Source organism: Physella acuta, unplaced genomic scaffold, assembly GCF_028476545.2.
Source record: "Physella acuta isolate Inbredline_101_S28 unplaced genomic scaffold, ASM2847654v3 ptg000793l, whole genome shotgun sequence".
Lineage (NCBI taxonomy): Eukaryota > Metazoa > Mollusca > Gastropoda > Physidae > Physella > Physella acuta.
In genome coordinates, this window is record NW_026732311.1 from 97,501 (window position 1) to 117,500 (window position 20,000).

The 20,000-nt window shown below is 36.0% G+C and overlaps 3 protein-coding genes across 5 annotated transcripts in view; all 3 read right to left on the reverse strand.

The window, feature by feature from the left end:
• LOC131951002 (uncharacterized) overlaps window positions 1-5,056 on the reverse strand; it is an 11,901-nt gene extending 6,845 nt beyond the window's left edge. Inside the window, exons 1-3 of one of the 2 annotated variants that reach the window (XM_059313237.1) lie at window positions 4,985-5,056; window positions 3,346-3,425; window positions 1,486-1,703 (exon numbers count right to left, since the gene is read on the reverse strand). In XM_059313237.1, the coding sequence (XP_059169220.1) occupies window positions 1,486-1,703; window positions 3,346-3,391 (264 nt within the window). In that variant the 5' untranslated portion in view covers window positions 3,392-3,425; window positions 4,985-5,056. Of the gene's footprint in view, window positions 1-1,485; window positions 1,704-3,345; window positions 3,426-4,975 lie in introns of both variants that reach the window. The other variant, XM_059313238.1, reaches the window with a different exon arrangement.
• A 1,489-nt stretch (window positions 5,057-6,545) lies between these two features.
• LOC131950988 (mucin-5AC) lies at window positions 6,546-16,261 on the reverse strand. Of its 2 annotated transcripts, XM_059313218.1 has the most exons (9): window positions 16,218-16,261; window positions 13,867-14,124; window positions 12,700-12,818; window positions 11,373-11,753; window positions 10,241-10,454; window positions 9,918-9,982; window positions 8,870-9,034; window positions 7,835-7,971; window positions 6,546-6,750 (listed from the first exon to the last, which is right to left on the reverse strand). In XM_059313218.1, exons 2-9 carry the CDS (start codon window positions 13,998-14,000, stop codon window positions 6,619-6,621), a joined length of 1,347 nt encoding a protein of 448 aa, XP_059169201.1. In that variant the 5' UTR covers window positions 14,001-14,124; window positions 16,218-16,261; the 3' UTR covers window positions 6,546-6,618. The 2 variants fall into 2 exon arrangements, with proteins under 2 accessions (XP_059169201.1, XP_059169202.1); XM_059313219.1 differs by lacking the exon at window positions 11,373-11,753.
• A 1,530-nt stretch (window positions 16,262-17,791) lies between these two features.
• The window catches only part of LOC131950964 (transcription initiation factor TFIID subunit 12-like), a 7,854-nt gene continuing 5,645 nt past the window's right edge, over window positions 17,792-20,000 (reverse strand). The window contains exons 7-8 of the mRNA XM_059313199.1: window positions 18,386-18,522; window positions 17,792-17,973 (exon numbers count right to left, since the gene is read on the reverse strand). Of these exons, the coding sequence (XP_059169182.1) occupies window positions 17,845-17,973; window positions 18,386-18,522 (266 nt within the window). The 3' untranslated portion in view covers window positions 17,792-17,844. The remainder of the gene's footprint in view (window positions 17,974-18,385; window positions 18,523-20,000) is intronic.

Genomic DNA, 20,000 nt, shown 5'->3' on the forward strand with positions numbered 1-20,000 from the left:
TATACATATACATATACATATACATATACATATACATATACATATACATATACATATACATATACATATACATATACATATACATATACATATACATATACATATACATATACATATACATATACATATACATATACATATACATATACATATACATATACATATACATATACATATACATATACATATACATATACATATACATATACATATACATATACATATACATATACATATACATATACATATACATATACGCACTTTGGCCGCACTTCGGTCTTTGACCGTAACATATATATATATATATATATATATATATATATATATATATATATATATATATATATATATATATATATATATATATATATATATATATATATATATATATATATATGTATATATATATATATATATATATATATATATATATATATATATATATATATATATATATATATATATATGATCAGAAATAAATAGTGTACAATTGTGTTTGACTAGATCCCAAATGATTATTACGCAAAAAGCACTGAAATATTTACATCAAGCGGCGTGCAATATCAAAGAGCTGTGTAAGAATTGTAAATCTTAAGTTTATGGCAGATAAATACCATCGGCATATAGCTAGTGCTATATAATTATTTAGCAATGTAATAAATTTATGGCTTTTTTACTTTCTCGTAAATAGGTTACAGAGCTTAGAGAAAGTATTGTAATCGTGCAAAAAAAAAAATCGAGATTTTTGCAAATCTCGATTTTTACATCTCCCTGAGCCGGAAAAAACATAATTTTGCAATCTTGTGCATATGTCTATGAGTGTGTATGTGTGTATGTGTGTGTATCTATGTATATGTCTGTAAACACGATAACTTGAGTACCGTTACAGCTAGGTTGATGAAATTTCATATATAAGTATTATAAGTATTATATCAAATATGTCAATCCGTATCAAATTTTTAGTGATTTCCGATAACCGGAAGTGGAAATTTTTCTTCTATCAATTTTTCAAAAGCCTATAATGTGAGTACTATTTCAGATAAAATAAATCAAATTTCACATATGAGTAAAAAAATATAATTCTCGGCCTTCTATCAAATTTTGAGTAATTTCCGTTGACCGGAAGTAGTAGTTTAAGCTCTTCCTGATATCTCAAAAAATGCTTGTAAATTTATAAAGTACTAATAATATCCCGTACAATTATGGACATTTTGTTTGGCGTTTACTTGGTGTGCAATTCTTTTTTCTACGAGATTCTATTCTATTATAAAAAGTTTAAGTAATTAAAATTGAATGAAAAATATTGTCTGTATCCCGAGTTGCCCCGTAGTGTTATATAAGAATATTCGGAAAGTTTAGGGGAGATCACTCCAGGTTTGTTTAAAATTAAGTTTCACTTTTTAAAGTTTACTTTTATGTTCGCATGTTTTAATATACTATGTTTATTTCATTTCAGCATTTTGTAAGCGTGGTGTAAAAACTTACATTTGACCATGATTCTTCGGCATTGCAATTTTTATACTTTGGACAATACTCAACCCTTATAGTGACACTTAGCCTTTTCGACCAACCAGGGCTTGAGAATTTACCCTTCACAAAACCCGTGAAACGGCATTTGAAGTTTTCACAGCGGCTCTCATAACCTTCAATACTAAGATGCATGGTTTCTGTCCACTCTTTCTTTCTTTCAGCACGGGTTGAATCTGGAGAAAGAAGAACATTATTCTAGTAATATTAATATTTAACACGATAAGAGATGACTTTTTTTTTTGCTGGAGATTGCATCAGAAGCGTAGCAAATGGAGGGGATGGGGCGGCGGCCCCGAGCTCCGACCCTTCTGGGGCGCCAAAAGGGTTGGAAAAATTTCGGGGGAGGTGGGGAGGGGGTGGGGTTTAAAAAAAAAGCCGTGCTAGCAAACACTGGTAAAAGAATATATTTTCTATATTATTTTTTTTTTCGGAAAGGGTGTTGGTAGGGGGCCACGCCTTGAAAAAACTCTAATCCAATCGTGAATCTTATCAGTCGGGTGCGTGTCTTGACCTCCGCTGAAGCCATAAGAATGACTTACCGAAAATCTTGGGTTCATTTGAACCTAGGTTAAGAACGACTACACAAAACGTTTTTGATTTTCATCTTCTTATTCGTTTCGGTTTCCTAAGTAGCATAAGCGTAGGCAACACTATGTCAAGTCTCTACATATTTATATAGATCGTACCCTAATAATCCAGTCTCCACTATATATCCTCCACTAGATATCCTTCCTGACTTTTAAAAAACATGTTTTATCGATGCTGATTCTAATCAAAACATCATGGACGTTTCCACTATCAGTAAACTGGTTAGTATTGCTTCTTCAACTGGTATAATTTTGAAAGCATTTGTTGTTGACTATGTGCGAGAAGGCAGCGCACATCTGCAAAATCCAAACCTTCCAGCTGTTGTGTCCATTGGATTCAAGTTCCAATAGCTTGTTTTATAATACATTCAACCACTCAACAAAATACCCATGTTATATTCCAATGTGTACAATTATTGTTTCTGATATGTTGTTGTTGTATGTTGAATCACCGCTAACCAACTTAAAATCCAACTATGTACCATATCATAACAGAGACTGTTCAAAAGATAGAACATAAAAGGTTGGTCTGGTCTAAATTACAAATTTCCCCGTGTGACGGAGTGGCCTAGCGGTAGAGGGATGGACTGCTAACTCGTAGGTCTCGAGTTCGAATCCGGGTTCAAGTCAATAGACAGTACCTGAGTCAACCCAGCTCTGATGGGTACCTAACTCACGTTAGGGAAAGTAAAGGCGGATGGGCATAGTGCTGACCACACTATCTCTTCACAGAAGAGGTCACAGAAACAAGTGAACTCTACTTCACTTGCCCCATAAACCGTCAGGTTTGAAAGGGAACCTTACTTTACTTTACAAACTTCCCTCTAAACTCATATAAGGCATATTATTTTCTGACATTACTAATCTATTTTTAATTGGCGTAAAGTAAAGTTCTAAGGAACAAAAATCATACACCGTAACTGTTAAATCCTTTCTCAGTGGTTACTTTTACTGAGGTTGGTACCAGATGTATTGCTTGACATTCGTTAGGGCTCTTACGGTACAGTCATATACAACCTATTGCCTCTCCGTCTAATTCTTATTTCTATATATGTTACGTATCCATATCGTTCTACATCTCGTGGTGCATCTAACGAGGCAAAACGGAACCATATTGAATAAAGATCATAGGCCTATCAAGATTAAGTTGCCAAAATAAATGTCATAATTATCAAATTTAAACTGTACCATGGGTTACTCTGTCACATTTATGTTTTCTATAACTTACGTGTGATAAGGCTAACAAAAAACAAATGGAAGGCACACAGATTCATTGTAGCAACAATGTCGTCTCAAATGGTTTCTTTTCTAAACAAAAATATAAAAATTAATATACAAAATTAATAAATAATTAAAATTACAGAAAAACAAAAACATTTCTTTTACAAGTTTAAATAGATTCTTGTTGGAATAATTTAAGTTCAAGGCAGTTTCTCTATGAACTTTAGGTGGAAAAAAACTGGTTTTGTGAGATCAATAAAGCGCAACCACTTTTACTGCCGTATAAATATTTCCAGCTGAGCACCAGTTTGTGTTGTGCCTTTAGTTAAACCAGATGATATCAGATTCAAGTTTTACTCGTTTTTTTGCACTTTGTACTACAATTTCTTTACTTTATACAGATGCAGAGTCTATAAATAACGGAAGGCGTGGCAGTGTGGAGAACTCAAGCTCACGTTCTATGGTACGTATCTGAGTTACTCAGATCTAATGGGTACCTGAGTCTTGTAATATAATGACGATTCGGCACATAACTGATAAATCTATACGTAAATCAGAGTCTCAATACTTAGATGATCTCTATTTTATCTGCTCTACTAATCACCCTGTAGAAAGAGTGTCCTGTTTTGTTTCTTACTGCTAATAGAATCATCATTTCAAGTATTTGCAAGAAAGAAATGTTGCCCATAGTACAAACAACATGTGACCAGCATTGTAGTATTTGTAAATAGAAATACAATCTCAATAAGAAATATAAAGGATAACTATATATATCTTTATTTAAGGTAAAATCATGATATAGCGTCGACTATTATTCCGGAACTGTACAGCAGTAAAAAAAACAGTAAAACCATTGCGTAGTCTGTCGAACCGTTTCGGAAACCACCGGAAAAACTGTAAACCATCATTTATTTGCCGCCATATTATTTTCATACATAATGTTTAAACATGTACAAGGATTGATTTTAGTTGAATTTTAAATACTGTTTTGCTAATTATTTTGTATTTCTAATTATTTTAAGTGTATATGCTAATTATTGCTGCTACTAAACATTGTTCTAGTTCTTTTAACTTTAGTAAATCTAATCGTCTTATTTTACTAACAGAACTAGAGCTACTTGTCGCAAATCTTCTGCTTGTTTATTTTTGTAGTTCTTAAAAAACATCAATTACTACACTCGACTTTATTAATATTAAGTTTTACTAATTGTTGTAATTTTTGTCAATTAAACATCAAATTAAGTTAGAACATTAATTTAACGCACTTGACTATTTTTATTTCAACGGTCAAACAAACTATGGTTCACAGTAACGAATGTTACCGAAACTAAGCAAACATTACCAGATAATTTCCGACGCTATATCATGATTTTACCAATTTTATTATATTTTTAAAACAATTTTATTGTGTGTTAACATCTTAAAAAAGAACATCCTTAAAAATTCTCGGCCCATATCAAAAATATTTTTCTGGTCTCTCCATAATTTTTAGTTCAATAAGAGTTAGACAAATTAATTATGGCATGTGTACGTGTAGAGTTTAATTTTACATTTCTATCAATTGAAATGTAAATATTACAATATATTATACTGCATTATATCTTAAGTAAAAGCAGATTGTGTATGTCATTACGTACCGCACTTACCGCTACATTCACATATTAATCGTTTGATATCATTTTTCAGTTCAATGCTTCCGGCTCCACAAAAATACACACAGACTTGAGAGCGTTTTTATCTAATGTTAAATGGTGCAGCACTATGAAATGAAAAAGAGAGACTTGAATATTATTAATAAATCAAAGCCTTTAGTGTAAAATTTCTATGATACAACACACATATACGTACATTTATTTACTAATTTACATTGTTTCCTGACACCACAGACGACAACATTTATAGTCTCCTTAGATGATTTTTTTTTTCGTAAGCGCAGCGTATCTTTTTCAAGGTTTGCATGCATTTCATTTCTGGTGTGCAACTTGCAATGTATTGGTTATTCCGCTAATACATTAGTCGTCGCACATTTGTCTTTTACAACATCTCATGCTTACAGTCCATGACTAGTCTGACTGTTAGATTTCCTCGTTGACTGACATACAATTTGTTGTTTTTTAATAAGGAAAATCTAAACCACAATAGTAATAGGTAATCTATATTGTCTATAAAAAGCAAAGTTGTCTAGTGCCCGAGGCGCTTCAAATTTGGCATGCGTCTGCCTTGTGACAATAGAACACGAGCGCCTGTGCCGGTTGGCCAACAAGTCCATACCTGTATTGAGTACACACATGCCTGTAGTGAGTACACACAATACCTGTAGTGAGGGGGTCAAAACTGACCTCGACTGACCGGCGCCTTATATTAAGAAAAATACTTTTACCCAACGACCAACCTTCATATTTTGTCAGGTGATAAAAGACAGACAGACAGACAGACAGACAGACAGACAGACAGACAGACAGACAGACAGACAGACAGACAGACAGACAGACAGACAGACAGACAGACAGACAGACAGACAGACAGACAGACAGACAGACAGACAGACAGACAGACAGACAGACAGACAGACAGACAGACAGACAGACAGACAGACAGACAGACAGACAGACAGACAGACAGACAGACAGACAGACAGACAGACAGACAGACAGACAGACTGACAGACAGACGGACGGACAGACGGACAGACGGACAGACGGACAGACGGAAAGACGGACAGACGGACAGACGGACAGACGGACAGACGGACAGACGGACAGACGGACAGACGGACAGACAGACAGACAGACAGTAAATATAAAATATTTTTTAACAAGTGATAATGAGATAATTATGAGTCCAACTAAACATGGATTATTGTTGTTTATTTTTCGAAAACATTGCATAAGTTATCACTTTTCCTATATATCAGTTTCATTTACTGATAACTACCTAAAATATTTTATAGAAGCTTTGTTTCACTTTAAATATGTTTATTTTTTGACAGCATTCAATGTTCCACTATTTTTTTCCGTTTTTATAATAAAATGTGATTTTTTTTTTATTTTTTTTTTTGAAGTGTAATTTTCTTCTGCTATCAGTTAATTTTACAAGGTAAAAAAATATTTTTCTGTTTACTTATTTAATTGGTTTTGTTTTAAGAACTTTCTTTTTTACAGTTATTCCTTTTATTTATTTTTTTGGAAATTATTGTTTTTTTTGCGAATGTTCATATGTTCTCCACTGGACCGGTTTGTTTGACACACAACACAGCAGGTTTGTTCGACCTGTGTCCTGGTTACACGGAAGATATCGAGAGGACATGGAACTCGGTGCTCTCCTGGCAGTTGGCGGCGACCTGTGTAACGCCGGCGACGTACCACTCCCCGTTGGCCGGCGCCATACAGTACACGGGGGCGCCCGTGTCTCCCTGGTTTGAGAAACAAATTAAAACAATGCTAAAATAAAATTAATAAATGGGAGGTAATTATCAAAGGTCCTTATTTAACATTTATATAAAGTGAATAGCTTCCCTTTTTAAATTTTCCGAAGCGCCATAGGCCATACAGTAGTCGACTTTTTTAACAAGATTTTTAGTTCTCCTTAAAACGTATTAATCGTCACTATTTTTTATAGTAATTTTAAATGCTAAACAAAAAATTTTTAAAATATTACTGAAAAGTCATTTGGATTTGCAAATTGACTCATATAAATAAAGAAGTATTGTATTAAATTGCAATATTTTTCGAGCCTTAAATTCTTTAATTAATAAAATCTACACCATAAAAGCAAGTTTTATTTTCATGACGAAGGTTATCATTTATATTTTGCTCCAGTGTTGAGTTTGGAAAAAAAAGTATTTTAAAAACGGCTAATTATTTTAGTTAGTATTGATAACAGAAATGCTTAACCAATTAGATTTTGTCAAAGATAAGAATATTTGGATGTTGGTTGTGTTGGTGCTAGTGAAAAGTTTTCCTAACCCTAATAATCCCCAACTCTAATAAAAAAATTTCCGGCTTCTTTGGATTCGTGCCAGGTCTTTGATTGTCAATCTTTTTACCCCCTCACCCCTACGACATATAGTGTCCCCCCCCCCACACACACACCCCTATCCGTAAAACGATGTCACATTCCGTCAATATCGCTAAATTGCCTCATTTTCCAAAACATCTTCCCTATAACTTGATACAATATAGAATTGGGATACAATGCAGTTCAGCAGAAATATAGGATTCGGATTCAATGAAGTTCAGCCGAAATATAGGATTGGGATACAGGGTAGTTTGGGGCTACCAGTACATTAAAATTAGTTTATAAACCCTTTCACCATTCTAAATTTTGAAATAAAAGAAGTTTAATTTTAATGGAAAAAATGAACATTTGTTAGGTAATGTTTTCCTGTTATGCCACCACCTCCACGGGGTCACTCATAGCAATACCCTCACCCCCACTCTACCCCCATTCTTGTCTGTGGTGTTTACGGAGGACCCTATTTTTTAAAAAAAACGTACTTCACAGGATAAGCTCATTCCAGATGTCGTCTTGAAGCAGAGGGTCACAGTACTGGCGCTGGGTGGGGCGATAGCAGAACATCCAGTGGGGCTCAGTGCAACGTCAACCACGCTCAGTCCACCAGCACTAGAGCTAGCTGGAACAGCAGACCAAATGTTACAGATCAAATGTTATGTTTGTTATTCCGGTACACGCTTATGTAAGGTAGACTGACACAAACAGTAGAGCTAGCTGGAACAGCAGACCAAATCTTATGTTTGTTATTCCGGTACACGCTTATGTAAGTTTGAGCAACATTAACACTAGAGCTAGCTGGAACAGTAGACCAAAAGTCACAGACCAGATGTTATGTTTTTTATTCATGTACATGCTTATGTAAGTTAGACCAACACAAACATTAGAGCTAGCTAGAATATTAGAGCAAATCTTATGTTGGTTATTCAGGTACGTGCTTATGTAAGTTAAACCAGCACAAATACAGGAGCTAGCTAGAACAGTAGACCAAACGTTATGTTTGTTATTCCGGTACACGCTAATGAAAGGTAGACTAACACAAACAGTAGAGCTAGCTGGAATAGCAGTCCAAATGTTAGGTTTATTATTCATGTACATGCTTATGTAAGTTAGACCAACACTAACATTAGAGCTAGCTGGAATAGTAGATCAAATCTTATGTAGGTTATGATTGTGCTTGTAGAGGTGTGGCGACCCATTCGCCTGGGGCAAACTATGAGATATGCGCCCAAACCCTATTTATAGATCTATATCGTTCCCGCTTTGGCTAAAAAGCGCCCACCCACTACGGAGTGGTTTGGTGACGATTTTTACTACTCATTGTCACTTAACAGATTGTAGTAAGATGTTACACAATTAATGAGCATTTAAATCAGTTAAACCAATAGCAATTTTCTTAACTTCGGCTGCGTATAATTATGTAATGCAATCCAGAATTAGTTTTCAATGTTATCCTAGCCCATTTAGCGCCCCCCCCCCCCCTCCCACCCGCCCAACCCTAGCTGAATGTGTCAACTCACAAGGGTTGGACACGCCCCAACTGACGAGCCGGCACGTGCTGAGGTCAAGACCCCTGCTCGTCGTACTGTCGTGGTAGACGCATGCGCGTGGCTCACACTCTCCGATGCTGGTGAGAAGGTTTTGGTAGTGGTAGTTGACGTCAAGGTAAGAGAGGCCGTTGGGACCTGTGAAAAGTTGTTTTATTAGTCACTGGTAAAATTTTAACTGGAGCATACGTCTAGTCTATGTATCGTAGAAGGAACCTGTGAAAAGTTGCTGTATTAGTCACTGGTAAAAACACGAGCATATGTCTAGTCTATGTATTGTAGAAGGAACCTGTAAAAAGTTGTTATATTAGTCTCTGATAAAAAGTAAACTGGGGCATATGTCTAGTCTATGTATAGTGAAAGTAACCTGTGAAAAGTTGTTGTATTAGTCACTGGTAAAATGTAAACTGGAGAATAAGTCTAGTCTATGTATCGTATAAAATAATGACGTTCAACTTTCCATGGGTCAGTTGAATTAGACTTGATCTTTTCCGTGACAAGTACACATGCAGTTATATTTTGCTTACTTTTACGCCTAAATATCACTTTGTTGAACGGCGTGGCCAAGTGGTAGAGCAATCCAATGCTAATCAGGACGTCTGCATTTCACGAATTCGAAACAGATTTTACACCATAATAAGTGACAGAAAATAATTTCTAGAATTTCCGTCCGATTCTTTCAGAAATTTTATAATTTGCACATTACGGATTATGGGACGGCGTCAATACAAGTCAATAGAACGTCCCTGAGTCCACCCATCTGGGTACCATAACTCACATTAGGGAAAGTAAAAGCGGCTGGGCAAAGTGCTGACCACACTTCATCTGCCCTATGGATCGCTAGGTCTAAAATGGCTTCTTTATTTTACTTTTTATTACTGATTAAAACGATAGCTGCTATACTGTATTATTTAAACAGAATATTATGTTCTCAGAAACGTACAAATGATCCTAATTTGACTATTCAAAAATTAGATAATAAAAAAAATATATAAAATATTTTTTTTTAAAAACCACGTACCACTGTAGATAGTAAATATTCTTGAAGGAATGGGGTACCTTTGTATTCCAATTTCTAGGTCAAACCTGTAAAAAATATTTTTATACGTCGGAAACTGATTTCTGATTCTTAACACTACAATGAAAGCAATATGTACCAGAAATATTCCTGCACAAATATTACTCTGATATAATATGATAAAATACTGCAAATCTAAAGGGCATTGCAAGACCTAAACAACTAGCATTGGGCGATATGAGTTAGATATTACTTTTTGTTTATTTCAATATAGATGTTTAATTTATATTTTATTCTGACACTAGCGTAACAGTTCTACGACTAACTCGTGTCCTGTGTTGACCAGGGTGTCCTTGCAGGTCGAAGGCGTGATGAAAGTTTCTTTGTAGGTCCCGTTGACATTGGCTAGTGCCAGGACAGCGTTGCAGACGACAAAAGCCCCGCTGGCGACAGTGATGTTGGCGATGCCAGAGTACTGGCAGATGTCTGTCACGTGGGCACCGTTGAGGACACGGAGCTGTGGCTGGCACACTGGGTAATCTAGAATTTTGGGGGGGTGGGGGTGAGGTGAGGGTTCAAGATTTTAAATTTAGTTTTTTTTAGTCTGATGATTAAATCATCCATTAAAATATTTAAATATGGTTCATTATTTTTTTTCATGGTTATGACGTGGTCGAGTGATAGTGTCCTCGGTTGCCAACCCGGAAGATTTAAGTTTGGATCTCGGTCCAGGCTTGAGGCTGTAGGACCCGTGTAGCCACTGGGTCGAGTTTACCCGGTGCGGTAACTCTTCTTCACTTCTTCTTAATCCCGTTCGTACCCAAGACACATGGAGCAGATGAAGTAGAGTTCATCTGATTCATTGACCTCGGCATATGAAGGAATAGTGTGGTCAGGACTATGCCCAGCCGCCTCTGTTTACCCTAACATAAGTTAGGTACCCATCAGAGCTGGGTGGACTCAGGGCGTTCCACTTATTTGAACCCGGATTCGAACTCGAGACTCTCCTGTCTACCTCTCTACCGCTAGGCCACGCCGTCCTCTGATGCGGTAACAGCAGCACTGATAGATTCCTTATTCACGTTAGGAAGAAAAACAGACTCGGGCGTAACTTGAACTCTACTTCATCTATCATATAGTTAGTTAAGTCCGAAAACGGAACTTAACGTTTGAATTATAACTTCGACTTTGAAATTACTCTAAATTAGTTCTGAAGATCAATACCACAGTCTTTCAAATCTTTGAATCGATTCATCTTTATAAACGTCTTGATATAAACAAGATGTAGGATTATCTAATTATCTAATCTATTGATTGGATCTGTCAACCCTTTATTAGTCTGTATACCAAATCGTTTTCGCTTTGAGGTGTTGATAATGAATCGGCATTCAAGAAATATCATTCGTTAATTAGAAATGCATGATTGATTAAAGCGTATTGCATTTTTTTAGTGCTTACCTGGGACTGGGGGGACAGTGGTTGTTGGTTCTGTCGTGGTTGTAGTTGTTGTTGTTGTTGATGTTTCTGTCGTGGTTGTGGTGGTAGTGGGTGTAGTTCTTTTAGTAGTGGTAGTGGGAATAGTTCTTTTTGTAGTTTTGGTAGAGGGGATAGTTCTTTTTGTAGTTGTGCTAGAGGGGATAGTTCTTTTTGTAGTTGTGATTTTGGGAATCTTTTTTCTAGTAGTGGTGGTAGTAGGGAGAGTTCTTCTTGCAGTAGGAGTAGTTCTTCTAATTGTGGTAGTTATGGGGATGACACTTTTCGTAGTATTGGCGGATAAGGAGGTGGGGACTCCGCAGGAAAGGGAAGGCATGCAACGACACTCCAACGGAAACTTCATCACTGCAAGACAATAATGAATAATTTGTTGCAAGTTTAACAACTCAAGACAATAATGAATAATTTGTTGAAAGTTTTACAGCTTAAAGTAGTCAGTGTTTAACTTGATGTCTCATTAAGTATGTATTTTTATATGGTAAATTGATTACAAGGTATTATTTAGGACTAAATGTATCTTGTTATTTACGTTTCCATTAATAATGTAATTTAAAAAATCAAAGTTGTTAAAAAATTAAATTGCTTAAAATACCTGTTCAATAACATCATTTCGTCTTAAGAAAGAGGTCGTTAGATACAGATACAGTAACATAAAAGTAAAGTACCCTTTCCGAACATGACAGTCCATGTGGCAAATTACCTCCGCTTATTAAGAGACAGTGCGGTCGGCACTATGCCTAGCCACCTTTCCCATTAGAACCAGTGTTTCTTCCAGACTTTTTCTCCGGGGGGGGGGCACTTGAAATTTTCGGGGGGGGGGGGGGGGGCGGTAGACTTTCTTCGGGGGGGGGGGGGGGGCGGACACTGTTAAAAGTATATATTTTCTATATAAATTATATAAATTTCATTTCGTTCGGGGGGGCGGTAAAATTTTTTCGAAAAGATGCCTGGAAGAAACTCTGATTAGAACTTGGTGACGTTTTGATAACTTATCCCTGCTCTGGTACCTTACAAAAAATTACCATTTTGGTGCCATGGGGCCAGTTTGACCCCATGGTGAAAAATAGGCTTTTTGACCAGAATATCTGCATTATTTTATTATTTATTGTTTACCTTGACCTAATAAGAGGTGATAATGTGTTAGTACGTCCAAACTAAACGTGGTAGTTTTCAAAATAATCTGGTCCAAAGAGGGCTTGGGATCATATAGACCCCGTGGTACCAGAGCAGGGTTAACCCAGATTCAAACTCGAGACTTTCGGGTTAGCAGTGTGTTAGCAAATGTACTAACCATCCAAGCAGCAACTGTTTCTGGAATCTTTCAGGTAACAGCAGTCTCTGTCGTCACGTCTCGTGTAGACTTTTTGATGCTTGATTAGGTCATTCTCAGCAAATACATCGGTATAGACGCTGAATGGGAGAGTAAAATATAAACATACAAACATAGAGGGTTGTTGTGGATGTGGTTGTTGAGGTGGATGAGGATGTGGAAGTACATTTGGAGTGTGGGTGTTGATCCGGGTGTGGATGTGGATGCTGATGTGAGTGTGAGAGGTGGTTGTTCAGGTGGATGGGAATGTTGATGTGGATGTAAATGTGGAGGGGGATGGGGATGTGGGTTTGGATGTTGATGCAGGTGCGGTTGTGGATGTGGGTGAGGATGGGAGAAGAAATGGGAAGTATATCATTTATTATCATTCTGAGCACAGACGGCTAATATAACAGATAACGTAGACTTTATTTTAAGTGAATTTATATATATATATATATATATATATATATATATATATATTTATATATATATATATATATATATATATATATATATATATATATATATATATATATATATATATATATATATATATATATATTCTCAAAATCCGTTTTAAATAACTAATTATAGCTCTTTATAGCTAATTATAGCTTATGCTATCGCTAGAGATTGATTCTGCTATACAGCAATTTTTACAAGAAGCGCTTGTCGTGCTGTCACTCTTCATTCCCTCATACCACACTATCAAACACCCAACTATGTAGGTGTTAACAAGTACAGCCAACACCCATAAGGAACATATGATTATATGATCGACGGGAGCCCGACGTTTGCCCGAAAGACACTTGCCCGAATTCCGTTTGCGTCCTTTGGGCAAACGGCATTCGGGCAAGTTGCTTTTGGGAATTAGTCGTAGATCCATGATCGATTCGTATGTTAGTTTTTTACTTGATATCTCCACAAACGGTTTTTTTCAAGATGGTCGCCGTTGCCATGGCAATCATATTTTCAGAATCCCTGATGCATGCTATTATATTCTTTTAAGTGCCCTAACCTGGCTAGGCACTGATAAATATAAAATATTATTAAAATATTATTAATTAAGCAGCGGTTTTTTTTATTCTTTTTTTTTTTCGGGAGTCACCCTTTGAACGCTTGAATTTTTTAAAAATTCCACCTCACCTTTCACAGAGTACAGGGTCGATGTAAAACGTTCTGCCGTCTTTAGAGGTGTACGTTTCTCTGCCTGCGCCATGGGTGATTACAGTCAGGAAGATCAAGGTCGAACACACGGTAACCAGTCCCGGGCAGGTCATTTACATTGGGAGTCTTATACCGGCGATATAACCCGGTCTGTTTTACTTTAGTATCCAAACAGCTTTTTTGTATAAAGTTGTGTTTTTCTTAATTTGATTAGATTTCTTAAACCTGTGGATCTCGCTATAGAAAGGAGAATTGAATTGTTATGATATTAATAAACCGGGAGTGATCTCCCCTAAACTTTCTCGAGTATTCTTATATAAAAATACAGGGGATGGGAACTCGGGCTATAGACATGATTTTTAATCCATTTTAAATACTTAAAGTTTTAAAAATAGAATAAAATCTCGTAGACAAAAGAATTGCACACCAAGTGAACGCCAAATAAAAAAGTGCATACTAGTGCGCAATATTATTAGTACTTTAAAAATTTACATTAGTTTTTTGAAAAATCGGAAGAAGCGTAAATTACTACTTCCGGTCAACGTAAATTACTCAAAATTTAACAGAAGGTAGAAAATTAGTTTTTTTACTCACATGTCAAACTTCATTTATCTATCTGAATAGTACTCACGTTATAGGCTTTTGAAAAATTCAAAGTAGAAAAAGTACCACTTCCGGTTATTGGAAATCGCTCAAAAATTGACACGGATCTACGATTTTGATAAAATACTTATATATGAAATTTCATCAACCTAGCTGTAACGGTACTCAAGTAATCGTGTTTACACACAGACACACACACAGACAGACAGACACACAGACATAAGGACAGAATTGCAAAGCCCAGCTTTTCAGACTGTATTACGCATAGAACCTTTTAATTTTGATAAATCTGGATTGATAATTTTTGCCCGATTAAAATAAGTCATCTATACTTCGGATGTGAAGAAGGACTGAGGTGTAATACGGTGAAAATTGTTAAAATTTCAAGTGATTTTTGTGCACGATTACAATACTTTCTCTATGCTTCGTATATACGAGAAAGTAAAAATGAAGAAGCGTTAATTTGCTTAACAGTTAAAATAATTTCTAAAGCCACATAGACATTGCCATGCAGCGAAATTCTACGATCATAAAGCATGTACATTCAACATAGTTACCCAACAGATACAACACAGACAGATCAACGAAACCACTCGAAACAGGTACTCAAGTAATGCATACATGTATTAATGCACAATCCTACAGTTAAGGATTACAGTAAAAGTACAAATATAAATAAAAAAAAAACATCACAAGACTAAAGCACACAACACGATCACAAACAATAATTAAAACAGCCATAGCATTAAAACATGCTGAAAGATTCATAGTTATGTTTACTGTTACAACTTTTTTAACACAAACATCGATTTACAATAATATGTTTTTATAAACGTTGTATTGAATCGCTTTTATCCGCTTTTGTATGGTTGAAAAGTAAGTTGTTTTTTATATTTTAGTCCAGTAAACAGACTGATTCTCACACAGAATCCAGTTAGTTCCCCATTTGAATATGACAGTCAATAGAAGTAGGTTTCATTTATTTCTGTGATCTTGTTATGAAGAGGAATAGAGTTATCAGTTCTATTAGAATTTGGCGGATTCGATAACGCCAAAGGACGTATCGAAACCTTTAAAGTCTTCTGACTATACAGGCACCAGTTAGCCGAAACTGCCGTTTATTTGGATGTAATCGTAAAGAACAAATACGGAAAATTTGTTGATTAAGAAACGTGAAACCTCTTAATTTAGCAGAATCGACTGCACTAACATTTTACAACCAAACAAGACTTCCATCATAAACTGTAAAATACTTGATGAATGCTTTACTACCCACATATTGAGCACAGTGTATATTCTATAGCTGTTCCTCAACCTGAAAACCACGAGCTCTAGAGTTTATAAATCTAAGACTTGCCTTACTAAATGCCAATTATCATCATTACCTATCGTAACTTAAATGTTTTCTCAAAAGTTCTAGATTTGTTTAAAAAATAAGACTTGTCGTAATAAATGTCAAATATTATAACAGCTTATCGTAACTTAAATGTATTCTTACGAGTTCTAGGTTTGTTTAATATGTCGTACCTTATTAATGACAAATATCATCACAACCTATCGTAACTGTTTATGTATTCTCCAACATCTAGGTTTGTTTGTAAGACTTACTTTAGTTTAAAAGCAAAGAGCACATCTTGCATTTGTTTATGTATTCTCGCTACTACTATATACTGTTTCAATATGCACCTAATCCTTCTAATAAGGAACATCACATTCCTAAGACATACCTTTGATGGACAAATTTAACACACCTCGTAGCTGTATGTGTATTATCTCTACTTCAATGAATTGTATCTAAAATCTAGAGATAACGAATCTCACACAAGCCAACGATGCGGGTAATCAAAACTTTGTGTTGTGTTAACACACATCTAATTATCCCCCTTTCGGATAGTCAACGAGATTTTACATCGGATAGTTTTGATTTTATTAAACTGAAGGCTGACTTAATCCTCTGAAGACAATGAGCAGCCTGCAACACATAGGGTTGGCGTATTTGGAGTTTTCTATAGCTTGGGCTTAGCTCTTCTCCTTTTACAAAAGGGATTGGAAGAGTTAATTAATCTGATAGGGAAAAACAACGAAACGCGAACAATAGAGCTGTGTAGATATTTGATAAGGGTCGATTAGAAAAAAACGTTATGTGAAAATAATTTCCAGTGTGTTTAAAGAACAATTTTCTGTTATACTAAAGGCCATTCCGACATAATTCATAGTTGTTCTGGGATGGTAGGACACTTCTTGCTCTTGTGGACAGTGATGCACTTGAGGAAGTGTGCCCTAATCGACAGTCTCGAGCATAGTAAGGCATGCGATGAGCATGCAAGAACATGCATGATTACATACAGAGTCGATAACATGCATGATTATATACAGGCTCAAGAACATGCATGATTATATACAGGCTCAAGAAAAAGCATGATTACATACAGGCTCAAGAACATGCATGATTACATACAGACTCAAGAACATGCATGATTACATACAGACTCAAGAACATGCATGGTTACATACAGGCTCAAGAACATGTATGGTTACATACAGGCTCAAGAACCTGCATCATTACATACAGACTCAAGAACATGCATTATTACATACAGACTCAAGAACCTGCATGATTACATACAGACTCAAGAACATGCATGATTACATACAGACTCAAGAACATGCATTATTACATACAGGCTCAAGAACATGCATGATTACATACAGACTCAAGAAAAAGCATGATAATATGCAGGCTCAGTATACGATAAAAGTTGCACATTTTTATTTAGTTATTTCTGATGAATTTTTTTTTCAGAAATTCCAGTTTTAAGATATCAAAGTTTGATCACCATCTCCACGTCATGTACCATACACATATATGTTTAAATATGTTTATATATGTATAAATTTAAAGTCAATTTTGACCAACGCAAACTATCCCCAACATTTATTTTTTTTGCAATTTTTTTTTAAATTTTTTTTTTATCAAGTCTTCCACACATTCTCTATAAATCAAAACACATAACATGTCAAAATAAACTTTTATTTGTAATTAATTTTACTTATTTTACTTGGTGTTTCTGAAATAAATAAAACATCTATTTTTATTTTATCTACAAATAAATCGTCAATCGCTGATTTTCGTGATCTCACTAGGTAAGGATAGCAATGTTTATAAGCAACATTCCTCTCTCCCATTTTCGTATGTGGTTTTGTTCTATTCGTTAAGAAATATGTCCACGAGTATAGTAAGTATGTAGCCCGCATGTAGTACAACTATAAATAGTCTTCCCTGATTCTGTTTTTGACACACGACGCACCTTCTGTTCTACACAGGACACAGCACATGTGTAGTTTGTCTCACTGCTACACAGGTATGGAGAGAACTCGGAACTCTGGAGACAAGTCACAACCGGAAGCGATCTGTGTGACGCCCACAAGGATCCACTCCCCATTGGAGGGGGCTTTGCAGTAAACGGGGGCGCCGGTGTCACCCTGAAAAAGTTTTTTTTTTCCAAAAGTGGGTTGATAAAGGGCGGTAAGACAATAAATGTGTTTAATGATCGAATTATGCTATGCGAAACAACATAAGTGTTTTCCCTTGGATGTTTAAAAGAGGAGAAATAATAGTTGTCTCCCGTTCAGTTATAGATATTGGCTTGTGTCGCATTGTAACAGATATATATATATATATATATATATATATATATATATATATATATATATATATATATATATATATATATAGGCCTTTATGTTTCGACATCAAGTGGGGTATAATTTACCCACCCCCTCCCTACCCCAACCCCATGTCAAATTGCTTCTTACGCCACTGACTTCAGTGAGCTAGCACGTTTAACCCAGGCCCAATCACGACCTTTTTTATTTTTGTTTAAAGAAATCTTACCCGACAGTACAGGTTACTTCCGGTTTTCGTCTTGAAGCACATGGTGAGGGCGGTGGCTGTGGGCGGGGCGATGTTGGAACATCCGGTGGGATTTAGGACCACGTTGGCCTCGTTTAGACCGTCAAGTTTGTTTGTGGCTGAAGTAGAGTTCAAACATCGTACACATGCATTCGATTAAAATACATGGTCTAGATACGATTCAACACGTAGTTTTATGTATAAATCGCATTTTTAGTTCAACTTAGTACACAATGAGCGATGTTGGAATCCCATTAATGTGGGTTTTTTTTTCATCTTAGTAGCTATTACTATGACAAGTCCATTTTTATGCTACAGGTAATGTGTGTATTTATGATAAGGTAATGTGTGTATTTATCATAAGGTATTGTGTGTATTTATGATAAGGTATTGTGTGTATTTATGATAACGTATTGTTTGTATTTATGATAAGGTATTGTGTGTATTTATGATAAGGTATTGTGTGTATTTATGATAAGGTTTTGTGTCTAGTTCACTACAGATATTGTGTGTACTCGCTACAGGTATTTCAGGTATTTTGTGTACTCACTACAGGTTTTGTGATTAGTTCCGCTACAGGTATTGTATGTACTCACTACAGGTATGGTGTGTACTCACTACAGGTATTGTGTGTACTCATTACAGGTATTGTATGTACTCACTACAGCTATGGTGTGTACTCACTACAGGTATTTTGTGCAATCACTACAGGTATTGTGTGTACTCACTACAGGTATTGTGTGTACTCACTACAGGTATTGTGTGTACTCACTACAGGTATGGTGTGTACTCACTACAGCTATGGTGTGTACTCACTATAGGTATGGTGTGTACTCACTACAGCTATGGTGTGTACTCACTATAGGTATGGTGTGTACTCACTATAGGCATGGTGTGTACTCACTACAAGTATGGTGTGTACTCACTACAGCTATGGTGTGTACTCACTACAGCTATGGTGTGTACTCACTATAGGTATGGTGTGTACTCACTACAGCTATGGTGTGTACTCACTACAGCTATGGTGTGTACTCACTATAGGTATGGTGTGTACTCACTACAGCTATGGTGTGTACTCTCTATAGGTATGGTGTGTACTCACTACAGGTATGGTGTGTACTCACTACAGGTATGGTGTGTACTCACTACAGGTATGGTGTGTACTCTCTATAGGTATGGTGTGTACTCACTACAGGTATTGTGTGTACTCACTACAGGTATGGTGTGTACTCACTACAGGTATTGTGTGTACTCAATACAGCTATGGTGTGTACTCACTACAGGTATTGTGTGTACTCACTACAGGTATTGTGTGTACTCACTACAGGTATTGTGTGTACTCACTACAGGTATTGTGTGTACTCACTACAGGTATGGTGTGTACTCACTACAGGTATGGTGTGTACTTACTACATCTATGGTGTGTACTCACTACAGGTATTGTGTGTACTCACTACAGGTATTGTGTGTACTCATTACAGGTATTTTGTGTACTCACTACAGGTATGGTGTGTACTCACTACAGCTATGGTGTGTACTCTCTATAGGTATGGTGTGTACTCACTACAGGTATTGTGTGTACTCACTACAGGTATGG

Bases quoted from the DNA above. Each gene is read 5' to 3' on its own strand.
- LOC131950988 (XM_059313218.1), bottom strand. From the start codon at position 14,000: ATGACCTGCCCGGGACTGGTTACCGTGTGTTCGACCTTGATCTTCCTG. The intron at 12,819-13,866 runs GTGAGGTGGAAT...TCTCCCATTCAG, and splicing joins GACCCTGTACTCTGTGAAAG to CGTCTATACCGATGTATTTG. The intron at 9,035-9,917 runs GTACGTGGTTTT...AACTTTTCACAG, and splicing joins AATATTTACTATCTACAGTG to GTCCCAACGGCCTCTCTTAC.